The 14,210-nt window shown below is 38.6% G+C and overlaps 1 protein-coding gene across 24 annotated transcripts in view; it reads right to left on the minus strand.

The window, feature by feature from the left end:
• The window catches only part of KANSL1 (KAT8 regulatory NSL complex subunit 1), a 193,475-nt gene that overhangs the window by 60,081 nt on the left and 119,184 nt on the right, over positions 1-14,210 (minus strand). For all 24 annotated transcript variants that reach the window (XM_055257635.2, XM_055257654.2, XM_055257645.2 and 21 more), the window contains one exon: positions 1,524-1,665. In XM_055257635.2, the coding sequence (XP_055113610.2) occupies positions 1,524-1,665 (142 nt within the window). The remainder of the gene's footprint in view (positions 1-1,523; positions 1,666-14,210) is intronic.

Raw genomic sequence — 14,210 nt, forward strand, 5'->3', positions numbered from 1 at the left:
GTTACTAAGAGACTCTAGTTCTCAAATATAGAAATTCCCACTTAACTACTGGCTATAAAAACCTAGAAACAGACACTGAAGAGGTGTCTCTGATAAAGACTGTGTTTTTCTCCTCAGTATAGGCATATCCAGTCACCTCCTAGTTATTCTTAGTCACCATTTCAGTTCAAGTTCTACAAATCTCACTTTAAAATTTCCTTTGTGAAGAGTTGGGAAAGCAAAATATTCACCAAATCTAGAATGTTTATTAGTTTTGTTCTAGCTAATTTTTAAATAAGTAAATCAGGATTTAATTTGTATGCTACCCTAAGGGAACAAACTAGTAAGAATAAAAAAGTGAGCCCTCTGGACTGTGTCCTCAATTAAAGTATGCTCTACTGAACTTTTGGGGGGGAGGGGGAAATATAAATATATATATATATATATATATATGTATCTCCAATCTGGAAAGAAGCTAACGTCTGCAGTGACATTTTTAGAATAAAAGTTTAAATGATTAGACAGCCCACAGAACTTTTACTTCAAACCCTGATCATTCTGTTCATTTTATCAGTTGATCAACCTTTAACTTTTGGCCTACTAATTAATTTAATGGATACTGTTCACAGTAAAGCCATTTTCTTAAGGCTTTGACTAGTACTAAGGTCAAAAAGGCATTTTGACCCTTATTTTTAGTAGCAATAGACTTTTTCTAGACATGGGTCTAGACAAAGATAGAGCTCAGCCACACCAAGCTAATATAAGAAATACTTTGCAAGAATGTAAGCTTCGTGAAGGTAGGATTTTTGTTCACTATTGTGACCCTACTATGGAGAACACTGCTGAAATAGTAAGCACTTAAAATAATGGTACATCTTACAATCAATAGCATCTTAAGTTCTATGAAATGTGGCAGTTTTTATAACAGGGAACTAACAGATATAAATCTAACAAATATGACAGTTAACATCAATGGCTTGCTTGCATTATTCAGTCTGTTTTCCCCTTGTTTCCTGTTAGCTCAGATACCCACATAGTTTTGTTCTAAATACACGTTCAATTAACCATTATATTCTAATAGTGTTTTCCTTTTTATGAGACAGGTCTTTCTTAGTTATCCAGGCTGGAGTGTGGTGGCACAATCTTGGCTCACTGCAACCTCCACTTCATGGGCTCAAGCGATCCTCCCACTACAGCCTCCTAAGTAGCTGGGACTACAGGCACATGCTATCATGCTCAGCTAATTTTTGTATTTTTTGTAAAGACAAGGTCTCACTATGTTGCCCAGGCTGGTCTCGAACTCCTGAGCTCAAATGATCCTCCTGCCTTGGCCTCCTAAAGTGCTGGGATCACAGGAGTGAGCCACCACGCGCAGCCACATCAGGTTCTTAAACAAATTAAACCACTATATCAGGTCATTAAACCATTTACTTTGCAATAGTTAAGAAGTGGGTTACAGGGGTTACCAGGTGGGAGGGGATGTGAGAAAAGCGATATTGATAGTTTTCAGCAGCATTTAAAAACACCAGATACTTATCCCTTACCTTATTAGCACGTATCTGTTTGTAAATGTCTGTTTGCTGACGAATTCGATATTCCAAGTCAGAAACATGAGCCTGAAGCCAGTTCCAGCGGCTGACAATAGCTGCCCGGTCTGCAGCCCATTTCCATTCTGACCTGCGTCTCCTAAAAGGAAATAAATTGAGTGAAATCCAAGAGTAGCAGTAATATCTACACCAGATTGGGGGGGGGGAGTGGAATTTAACTTTTAAAGGCCCTTGCAGAGACTAACTCTAGTGTCAAGAAAAACCCAAGAGAGAGACAGACACCTCCCGCTCCTCAGGATGCACATGGATATAAACTTCCAAATAGGTATTTCCCAAATTAAGTGGAAGTGCCTTCTAGCATCCTGATCCTGTGGCACACAGTTTCTCTGAAATCCCATTAATTTCTCTAGAGATAAAACAATTGTCCATGCAAAATAAACATACATTAAGAATAATCTATACAAGAAATCCAACTGACACTAAGAATTATTAAAACTAATAAAGAATTCAGCAAAAGTGTTCAGTAAAGAATATTTAAAAACTAATAAAGTAGAAAATATTCATTTTTTAAGTACCATTCATAACACCAACAAAACTAATGATATATTAAATATCTTTACAGAGAAAATAACACCTGAAAGCATAAAGATCTATACAAATGGTAGGATACATTTTTTTAGGATGGCGATTCTCATGAACATCTATAAATCCAAAGAAATTCCAATCAAATTGCCTACAGTATTTTTAATGAAAGCTGAGAAACAGATCCAAAAGTTCACATGGAATAAAGGACCAACAGCAGGAAATTTGGAAGAAGAAGGCATGATGCAAATACACATTACCAGATAGCCAGATTTGCTGCAAAACTATAGAGAGCCTCAAAACGTAGAACTAGATACATAAAAGATACCGGGAAATTTTTAAAAAATCAGATCAGTGCAGAAAAGATTAAACTACTCAATAAATAGTACTAAACTGGCCAGTTCTTTAAAAGAAAAAGTAAAATTAGTTCCCTTCTTCATGATATAATTACAAAATTTTGACATTTCAAATTGCTAAATATGAACAGCCAAACTTAAAAGAATATCTTCGGGACTCAGAGCAGGGAGCACATTTCTTAGATAAGACACAAAGATATCACCTACTTTTCAATACACAATAGAAAATCTAATAAAGTTAAAAGGCAAACTACATTTTGGTGGAAGATATCTAACACATATAACTGATGATGAAACATCAGAATATGTAACAGAACTCTCAGAAATGGGTTAAAAGAAAAAAAGACAGTCTTAACAGAAACAGGAAATTCACATAAAAGGCAAATAATAAATATATAAAAATGTGTCATCTCATTAAAATTTGGTTAAAATATAAATATTAGGTAAAACATTAAGATGCTGTTTGAAATCTGGATGGGAAAACACATAGTCTGATAAAGCCAACAGGTGGTGAGAAATGGAAAAGAGCAATTAATATGTTGCTGGTAACAGTTAAAATTGGAACCACCATTTTTGAAAAATAATTTGAAAATACTTGGCGAGGTGTAAAATGTGTATACCCATCATGATTTTTTCTTTTTTTTTTTTCTCTGAGAGGCAGGGTCTCACACTCTATCACTGAGGCTGGATTATGGTGGTGCAATCACAGCTCACTGTAACCTAGAGTTCCTTTGCTTACGCTATCCTCCCACCTCAGTCTCCCAAGCAGCTAGGATCAGGAGCATACTACATACCTGGCTTTTTTTTTTTTTTTTTTTTTGAGACAGAGTTTCTTTCACTCTGGTTGCCCAGGCTGGAGTGCAATGGCGCAATCTCGGCTCACCACAACCTTCGCCTCCCGGGTTCAAGTGATTCTCCTGCCTCAGCCTCCCAAGTAGCTGGGATTACAAGCATGCGCCACCACACCTGGCTAATTTTGTATTTTTAGTAGAGACGGGGTTTCTCCATGTTGGTCAGGCTGGTCTCAAACTCCTAACCTCAGGGGATCACCCACCTCGACCTCCCAAAGTGCTGGGATTACAGACATGAGCCACTGCACCCAGCCCTGATTAACTTTTTTTTTTTTTTTGAGACGAGGTCTTGCTCTGTCGCCCAGGCTGGAGTACAGTGGCACGATATCGGCTCACTGCAAGCTCTGCCTCCCAGGTTTACGCCATTCTCCTGCCTCAGCCTCCTGAGTAACTGGGACTACAGGCGCACACCACCATGCCTGGCTAATTTTTGTATTTTTAGTAGAGACGGGGTTTCACTGTGTTAGCCAGGATGGTCTCGATCTCCTGACCTCACAATCCACTCGCCTCGGCCTCCCAAAGTGCTGGGATTACAGGCATGAGCCACTGAGCCTAGCCCCACTGGCTAATTTTTAATAAAAAATGTTGTAGAGATGGGGTCTTGCTATGGTGTCCAGGTTGTTCTCAAACTCCTGACCTTTAGCTTCCCAAAGACATGAGCCACTACGCCCAGCCATGAAATTCTGTTTCTGAGAACATAAGCTACACATTCCACTGCATGAGGAAACAGGTTCACTGGAGGAGAGTCTGTAATAGATAAAAACTAATTATATTCTAATTCTGCTGAAATTGGTAAATAAACTATAATTTATTCATTTAATAGTTCTATAGTAATAAAAATAAAATTAACGACATCTGCATTTATCAATATGATTAAATCTAAGAACATAATGTTGAATGAAACAACTACAAAAAAACTAAACAAGATTAAGTACACACAAGTAGTAAAGGAATTTGATGAAATACTATCTAGCGATTTATTTACTGTATGTATCAACATGACCTAATCTCAACAATGGGGAATGCAAAAGCTGCACGAAAACAAATAAACAAATAAACATTAATAAGGATTGTTACCAATACAGGTAAGTGATGAATATATTTTAAAATGCATAAAACTGATACACAACAAATTTACAATCAAGCTCCTCATTATCTCTAGAAAGTGGATGGAGAAGTTGGATTTTAGCTCTACCTATAATGTTTGACTTCTCACGTAAAAAAACAAAGATGGAAATGTGACAACATTGTTTAAATATTAGATTGGGGATACATGGTGTCTACTATATTCTGTACTCTAAATATTTCATAATCTACCACAAAACTATTTTCCCAGAAAGCAGCAGCAGTCACACTGCCCTCAGCCCCGCTTCCCATCAGGATACACACACTCACTACTAAAACTTATGACTATAGGTGAACTTGAACACAGTCTCCCACAGGGGCAAAATACAAAATGTCAAAAATAAAAAAGAACAAATCTGACCATGACAGAGTAAGACATGAATTAATAATCATACCATAATAATTAAGACCAAGGATAGCAATGGTATTTTAACTTTTGTATGGACCAAACATAAACCATTCAAATCAACCACTGTGATAATTATCAATTATGTCTCTTCTTTTAGAAAGAAGACATTTTACAGTTCCCTAATTTTGATGGAACCACTTCAAGATAAAAAGATACTTTTAAAGTACAGTTATCTGCTTCAATGTTGGCTGCAGGTCTAGCTCTACCCTAAATCCAGGAAATGATCTCAAGAGATCAATAACAACCTAGGGATCATTCTTGAACAAGAAAAATGCCCCCTACCCACAAAGAGACAAAACTAGTTAACCCTCATATTTCATTCCCACCTTTTCTTACTCTTCAAGGCTTACCACCTTTCTATCCTGCAAAATCTTTTGGATTTATAGATTCCTTTCATTCCTAAAACTACCACCACACCGGGTCCCCACCTATCACCACTGGGCAACCCCAACAGCCTCCTTAACTGCTCCTCCCAACACCAGTCAATCATACTACTTTTCCTCAATCAACTCCCCTCAAACCTTTTTCATCCTGGCATTCTAATGTTTAAGGAACCACGCAGCTCCTTTGTTTGAAAATACAAAGGAAAATTACTTAAAACATTTTAGTTCACAAGAACTTTGATAAATACACTTTTTCTTGGATATTAATGAAAGTCTTATGTCCCCTACACAGGTATTTACCTAAATAACAATACAAAGTGAGCCTCCTGATAATATGTTTTGGATAATATGGTTAATAAACTAATTAAAGAAAGGCAAAGCAGCACTAAGGAATACTAACAATTCCCAATTTATGAACAAGTTTCATTTTACAAGTGTATCTGTGATATGATGGTTTAGAACTCGAAGTGATTTCCAGGAGAAAGCTGTTACAACATTGTTCTTCCATAATGCTGCTCAAACTCTGATCATCTCCAATGAAAAATGGAAAACCTCAACTCAAGCGTCCAAAAAGTATCTTGTGTTCAAAATACCAGCAATATGAGCAGAAAGCTAAGCTGTTATTAAGCGTGAGATGTGTACAGTTAACAAGTCTGGATAAGATATGAAGATGTTACCATACTCCAGTGGCAGGGCAGAGCAGAGCACCACAAAACAGTAACACAAGAATAAGAGCTTCACATCTTTTGTTCCTTAACAAAAACAAGCTATATAAACTCAGCTTATCAGAGGTAAAGATAGACTTCCTCCTCAATATTCAAAGTGTAAATTTATCACTCTGACGATTTACAGCTCAAAACAAGGGACACAGATTGAACATTAGGGACATGTTTAATGTTATACCATACAGACTTCAGGAAAGAACACAGGACTAAGGTTGCAGAATGATACTTTAAATACAATGAGGACTTGGTTTCTAATATAGTCATTATCAATAACGAAGAAAATCACATGATTCTAACACTGATAAGTCAACTCATTCCTGTTGCTTGTTTCTGTGCTATTAGTGAAATAACTGTTTTAACTATGTGTCTGAGTAGGACACTAGAATGCCTTAGAACGTTTGATTTTACTACACAGTAAAATCCTAGTCCATACAAAAATACGCACTATATATAACTGTAGTTATCATCTGAGTGGGAATTCTTTTCAACTCGTATTTTGCTCCTTGCTTTTATAAACTTTTTATTGGTAAAAGTGGCTTTGTCTGCATATGCTATACAAAAATTCATTAAAATGTTACACGATGAATTACTTTTCGGTTACCTAAATGCAGTATCAATATTTGTTTTTGTGACATCACATGAATAGTACATCTTAATGTTAACCAGCTATGTGCTAGTATTGGTTTACATAAGAAATATTTCTTGTACATAAATGTTTCATTAGCTATGAACTTATACTTTAATAGTTCTTTTAACACAGTTAGACTATTACCACAGAGAATTCAGAATGCTCTGTTGACTCTAAGAATATAGATCTTGGCCGGGCGCGGTGGCTCATGCTTGTAATCCCAGCACTTTGGGAGGCCGAGGTGGGCGGATCACGAGGTCAGGAGATCGAGACCACGGTGAAACCCCGTCTCTACTAAAAGCTTGCAGTGAGTGGAGATCGTGCCACTGCACTCCAGCCTGGGTGACAGAGCAAGACTCCGTCTCATTAAAAAAAAAAAAAAAGAAGAATATAGATCTTTCCTGTGTTTCACACTGCTTTTGAGCTAGGTAGTGAGTACCTGTGAGTGGTTTTTTGTTGTTTTTTTCACGTGACTCAACAATTTTAAGATTTCTCACTGATGAAATCTATGGTGAAACCCCATCTCTACTAAAAATACAAAAATTAGCCAGGCATGGTCGTGCACGCCTGTAATCCCAGCTACATGGGAGGCTGAGGCAGGATAATTGCTTAAACCCAGGAGGTGGCGGAGGCTGCCGTGGGCCGAGATCACACTGCCCTTCAGCCTGTGCAACAGAGTGAGACTCCATCTCCAAAAAAAAAAAAAAAAAAGCACCCTTTATAAGCACACTGAAACCACACAGTAAAAGTACTTTTTTTTTTTTCCTTGCAAATTCAGGGTTCAGCTTACATGTTGGCTAAAAATTAATTTGTTTTTAGTTCTTTAAAGTTATTAATAGTCAATGGGTTTAAAAGGGATTATCAATAGATCAACTCTTTTGTATTTATTAGATAAGTAACACCAAAAGCTAGACATTGAACCACATGGAACACCACATGTTAACTACCAGGCCTAGTGTCTCTGATTAACTCACCTAATTCTATTCTAAGATGGGAAATTTGTATGTAAATCCAGTAGAACAGGGCTGGTGGATTATGCTTCTCTTCCCTGATGTATTAACATAAATTTTTAAAAATCTCATTAAGGCAACAAATATGCCAGAAAAACCTGAATGGTGGTAATTTCAACTTTGATTCTGATTGCAGTCCCATCTCAATTCTTTCCTTTTAATGAAACAAAGGTTCTATTAGCCAACTAAAGTAAAATGACTGTTCACAGCGAGCTACACAGTGCTACATTCAAACTGGTAGATAAACTGACAAAGGATTATGTGCTACTTCCAAGTGTGCAGGAAATCCTGAGACATCTAAGTTCTGAAATCTCCAGGTTATTTAGATAACTTTTAAAAACCCAAAGATTCAAATAAAACTGAGATCATCCCAGAGCGTACAATTGCCAGATTAACAGTTTTCAGGGTAAGAGTTAGGGTCACTGTGGGACAGGAATGAGAAATCTTAAAATTGCTGAGTCACGTGAAAAAACAACAACAAAAAACCACTCACAAGTACTCACTACCTAGCTCAAAAGCAGTGTGAAACAGAGGAAAGATCAAGAGACAAGTTCTCACTTTTACTTACTTTATGTGATCCTAAACATATAAATTGACCTCTGGAAATAATAACACCTGCTTCACAAAGTTGTGATAGCCATACAATAATGGTAATCCTAAGTGCAACCTAAAATGTATGTATTAGATAAGAATAACAATTTAGTCAGCCGGGCACGGTGGCTCAGGCCTGTAATCCCAGCACTTTGGGAGGCCGAGGTGGGCAGATCACGAGGTAAGGAGTTTGAGATCAGCCTGAGCAACATAGTGAAATCCCGTCTCTACTAAAAATACCAAAAAAAAAAAAAAAAAAATAGCCGGGCTTAGTAGCATGCGCCTCTAATCCCAGCTACTCAGGAGGCTGAGGCAGGAGAATCACTGGAACCCGAGAGGCAGAGGTTACAGTGTGTCGAGATCGTGCCACTGCACCCCAGCCTGGGGGACAGAGCAAGACTCTGTCTACAAAAAAAAAAACAAAAAACAAAAACAAACAAACAAAAAAACAGGAACAACAATTTAGTCATTATAACCATGGATTTAAATTCCATATCAAAAAGGTACAAAAAAGGAAGAAAAATAGAATAAGATTAAAGAAAAACCTCTCAGATAAATTCAAGAAACAGAAGTGTTTTCAGTTAGCAACAAGCCATATTCTGAGAGTTTCTTGAGCTTTCAACTTTAGAGTCATCTGAAAGTTCCACTCTAAACAGAAAAATCAAAGTAGTCTATTAGAATAGACATTGCATTATCAATGACATTAGCCCCAAATTTAAGAAGATGGAGGTAATAAAGCACAAGGAAAAAAGAAGAGAACCAAACTGTCCAGAGTTAACTATCCCACATTTTAGTTGTAAAGTAAAACCCAGGAAAAAACTCGGATACATACTTCGTCTTAACCGATTCTCATCTGTCACATGACCTAGGTTGTATCGGCTTTCTACAGATATCTGTAGTAATGTGGAACAAATGTACCAGAACCAATACTTTTTTTTTTTTTTTTTTTTTTTGAGATGGAATCTCACTCTGTCACACAGGCTGGAGTGCAGAGGCACGATCTCAGCTCACTGCAACCTCTGCCTCTCGGGTTCAAGTGATTCTCCTGCCTCAGCCTCCTGAGTAGCTGGGATTACAGGTGCCTGTCACCATGCCTGGCTAATTTTTGTGTTTTTAGTAGAGAGGGGGTTTTGCCATGTTGGCCAGGCTGGTCTCGAACTCCTGACCTCAAGTGATCCACCTGCCTCAGCCTCCCAAAGTGCTGCAGTTACAGGTGTGGGCCACAGCACCCAGCCCCAGAGCCAATTCTATCTAAACTGCCAATTCATTCTGACAGACCCTTGAAATTGAACACAGCACTTTTGTCTTACTGCTTGAACTAGATACCTCTAATATTTAAATGAAATTTGTGTATTTTGGTAGTTTATTTCAGCCAAGCATTTAGCCCACCATGAACTCACTCTATCTTTCTTCCTTCCATTTAACAAATATTTAAGCAACTATTAGTTACCAAGAATTAGACTAGGTTAGGGATGCAAAAACAAGAACTATGGCTCAAGTTTACAATTTAATGGGGCAGAGAGATGTTAATAATCATATAAAATATAAGAGATCCTAACAATGTCAGATTTAGACTGGGGGATCTAGAAAGACTTGTGATATAAATATTTAAACAGACCTCCAAAGCATAAATTAGGACTTGGATGCACAAACTGGTAGGGCTTGGGGATGTGGAGCAGAAGATACTAGGTGGAACTGCGGTGTGTCACAAAGAAACAACATGTATACAACGGTTATGTGGTTAGAGCTCCAACAGTGAACAACGAAAAGAATGCATTCAACTTGACAATGGATACAGGTAGACAGGGCCAGGTCACACAGAACCTGGCAATCCATGTTAATCTTATAAAACAATATAAGCAATCCTCATCTTCCCTCACGCTTTTATTTATCTCAGACCCTGTTTGAATGAAAATTTACAAATACAAGCTAAAAGATAATAAACTCCCACAAAACCATCAGCTAATTTCAACTATCAACTTTTGGCGAATCCTACCTCATCTATAACATCCATCTATCTCCCATCCCTATGAATTATTTTTAAGCCAATTCCCAACATCCCATCATTACCTCTAAATATTTCGGTATGTTTCTAAAATGTAAGGTCTTTAAGAATATATACCAATATATTTTATAATCTAAAAAACAATAATTCCTTAATGTTAAATATCCAGTTACTGGTTAAATTTCCTGGATTGTCTCAGTTTTCTCCAAATCAGAGTCAAATAAGATCCACACAATTCATTTAGTTAATACATGGCAAGCTCATAATATGCTCCTCCTCATTTTCTGTCCTCACAATTTGTGGAAGAGACAGCACTATCTGTCCTTTGGAATTTCTTCCATTGTGGATTTTACTGACTGTGCCTTTAACACAAAGCCCATACTTCTAAACTTGATAATTTGACATCTCTAGGCCGGCCGTGCTGGCCCATGCCTGTAATCTCAGCACTTTGGGAGGCTGAGGTGGGTAGATCATTTGAGGTCAGGAGTTCGAGACCAGCCTGACCAACATGGTGAAACACTGTCTCTACTAAAAATACAAAAAAATTGGCCGGGCGTGGTGGCCTGGGCCTGTAGTTCCAGCTACATGGGAGGCTGAGGCAGGAGAATTGCTTGAACCCAGGAGGCAGAGGTTGCAGTGAGCCGAGATCACGCCACTGCACTCTAGCCTGGGAGACAGAGTGAGACTCTGTCTCAAAAATAAACAAACAAACAACCTTTAGTAGTTTGATACATTTCATTTTCTGTAGGTCAGCTGATAAACTTTTTTTGTACATTAAATTTTTACATGTTTAAGACTGAGGTATGTTTTAAAATACACTCAATCTTTTAAAAATCATTTAAGGTACTTTAAACTCCTTTCAATACCCGTCAGTCAGATTTTCATCAAACATGGTAAACATATACATATTATATACTCTGCCTAACACAATAAAAGAAATGCAATTGTTTGTCATACCCTATGCAAATTTCCAACCGGAAAATACCCAGAAGCATCTTCTAACACTAAAACCCACGTCTCTCCAGGAAAGTTTTCCTTGTGCATCGTACCTCACGATTCACTCTTTGTCCTCTTCAAGCTTAGTTGGATCCTCTTATTTTGTTATTTGTATGTGCTATTATTTCCAAGTCATGTCATATACATAACTGGTCTCCAACTAGATTATCCATGCCTCCTTATGGGAACTACCATGTGTTTTAACTGTACGACAATTTTTAATGATGTCTGCGCACATGTAGTTTACAAGTAAATTTGCAAAAAATATAAACAATATGAGAGAGTTTTAGCTGATGCCTTATACTGTTTAATTCTCAAATGCTTATATTTTAAAAACACTTAACTGAAGTGTTCTAATGGAGGAAAAAATGGCATGACAAAGAAGTATGGAAATGGCTCACAGTTCTTGACTGCCTGTAGGACTGAACATGGAATTTGAGCATGAAGATTTTGAGCAAAATACTAGGCTAGTTACTGTCTTTTTTCTTTTTTTCTAGACAAAGTTTTGTTCTTGTCGCCCAGGCTGGAGCAATGGTGCGATCTCGGCTCACTGCAACCTCCGCTTCCCGGGTTCAAGCGATTCTCCTGCCTCAGCCTCCCAAGTAGCTGGGATTACAGGTGCCTGCCACCAAGCCTTGCTAATTTTTTGTATTTTTAGTAGAAACAAGGTTTCACTTGGACAGGCTGGTCTCAAAACTCCTGACCTCAGGTGATCCACCCACCTCGGCTTCCCAAAGTGCTGGAATTACGGGCGTGAGCAACCGCACACGGCCTACTGTGTCTTTTTTAGAGAATAAGACTGTTATGTTTCAAGAATAAAGCAAATGACAAATAGTGAAAGGCTCTCAGTTATTCAAAGTACTGCCATTCCAGAATAGCTCCTCCAGAGTGAATTAATTTTCTGTCTACTTTTCTTCCTTTCAAAAGTCAAACTGAGGTTATAATGTTCAAATTCTGTATGTGATACTAATTTCTCTTTCAAAGAGATCGCTTGAGGCTGGGCATGGTGGCTCACGCCTGTAATCCCAGCACTTTGGGAGGCTGAGGCGGGCAGATAACTTGAGGTCAGGAGTTCAAGACCAGCCTGACCAACATGGTGAAACCCTGTCTCTACTAAAAATACGAAAATTAGTAGGGAATGGTGGTGGGTGCCTGTAATTCCAGCTACTTGGGAGGCTGAGGCAGGAGAACTGCTTGAACCCGAGAGGCAGAGGCTGCAGTGAGTGAGATCACGCCATTGCACTCCAGCCTGGGTGACAAGAGTGAAACCCCGTCTCAAAAAAAAACAAAAACAAAAAACCAAAAAGATCACTTAAGCTCAGGAGTTCAAGACCAGCCTGGGCAACAGGTGAAACCCCATTTCTACAAAAAAAATACAAAAATTAGCCAGGAATGGTGGTGCAAGCCTAGGATCCCAGCTACTCAGTAGGCTGAGGAGGGAGGATCGCTTGAGCCTGGGAGGTCAAGGCTGCAGTGAGTCGAGACTGCGCCACTGTACTCCAGCCTGGGCAGCATAGCAAGACCTTGCCATAAAAACAAACAAACAAAAAACAGAAGGGTGAAGGAGCAGAAAAGTACAGTGTATTGAGACAAGGTCCCCCTTTCATCCCTACCCCAGTCCCACATATTCCATAGGGAGAACTTGCCTCCAGCTATCTCTAAAAGAATGAGAGAATTTTAATACTAAATCCAATAGAAAAACATCTTCTTTCTCACTCTGAAAATACGGTTTATTGGAAAAGAGTATGGTGTCTGGAGTCAGTGAACACTGAATTCCAAATCCTGGCCCCATCGCTTAGCTAGCTATTATCATTGAGCCCCCAGTCAGCTATTGAGAAATCAAAAAAGTTCCAATGTACAATCTCCAGGAATAATGCTCCAACTTTAGTAAGTGTAAGAATTGCCTGAGAGAGTTAAGTCTCACGTACCTTTATGAAGAAAAAGCCTCTTAGTTCTTACGTAAGATATGTACAAGACCATACTTTTCTTTTTTGTTCTGTTTTGTTTTTGAGACGGAGTCTCGCTCTTTCGCCCAGGCTGGAGTACAGTGGCGCGATCTCAGCTCACTGCAACCTCCGCCTCCCAGGTTCAAGCAATTCTCCTGCCTCAGCCTCCCGAGTAGCTGGGATTATGGGCACCCGCCACCACGCCTGGCTAATTTTTGTATTTTTAGTAGAGACGGGGTTTCACCATGTCAGCCAGGCTGGTCTCAAACTCCTGACCTCAGGTGATCTACCCACCTCGGTCTCCCAAAGTGCTGGAAATACAGATGTGAGCCAATGCGCCCAGCTGAGACCATATTTTCAGAAATAGTCCTTAAAGACACTGAGGTTTAGCAACAGAACCCATCTTCAAGAAAATGAGTTGAACCAAAAATTAATTTGTTAATAAACTTATTAGTTCTTAAAAATAAATGTGGTAAAAAGGAATTGAGGAGATATGGAAACAAAACAAACAAAAAAGTGAATAAATAGAAGAAACCCTGGTACAGGCAAGGTGGTGTAGACTTCATTCTTTCTCCCAGCTCATCCTTGTTCTAAGCACAATTATAAATCCTGCAAATAACACAAGAGGCAATCAAAGGAAAACTCTGAAAGGTAGAAAAGGAAAGGCAAACTAGTTAAGGGCCCCAGGACTAAAGGAACAACACAGTGACAAAAGCATCTAATAAACACTATCCAATCGAAAGAAGGTAACCCAAGTTTGGCATTTCCTGGCTTCCAAGAGAGCAATAAAGAGCATCTCAGACAGGCTCATTCCCTGCCTCCATGGAAGGGAAGTATTTTCTTCAATATCAGGGAAGCACTGCAGCAACAGCAATGGGGATGGATCAGGAGGTCTGCTAATAATAGGAAGCCAGAGGAAACGTTATTGCCCCATTTCTCAATTTCTTTTTACGGCAAATACTCATTATGTCTAATTTGTCTCTTCTCATTATTTAACAGAGGGTTTCAACCCACTATTGCACCAAAACTGCTGGTCAAAGTCACCAATGACCTCCACTGTACTAAATCCAATGTCCA

Source organism: Symphalangus syndactylus, chromosome 20 (assembly GCF_028878055.3).
Source record: "Symphalangus syndactylus isolate Jambi chromosome 20, NHGRI_mSymSyn1-v2.1_pri, whole genome shotgun sequence".
NCBI classification, from domain to species: Eukaryota; Metazoa; Chordata; class Mammalia; order Primates; family Hylobatidae; genus Symphalangus; species Symphalangus syndactylus.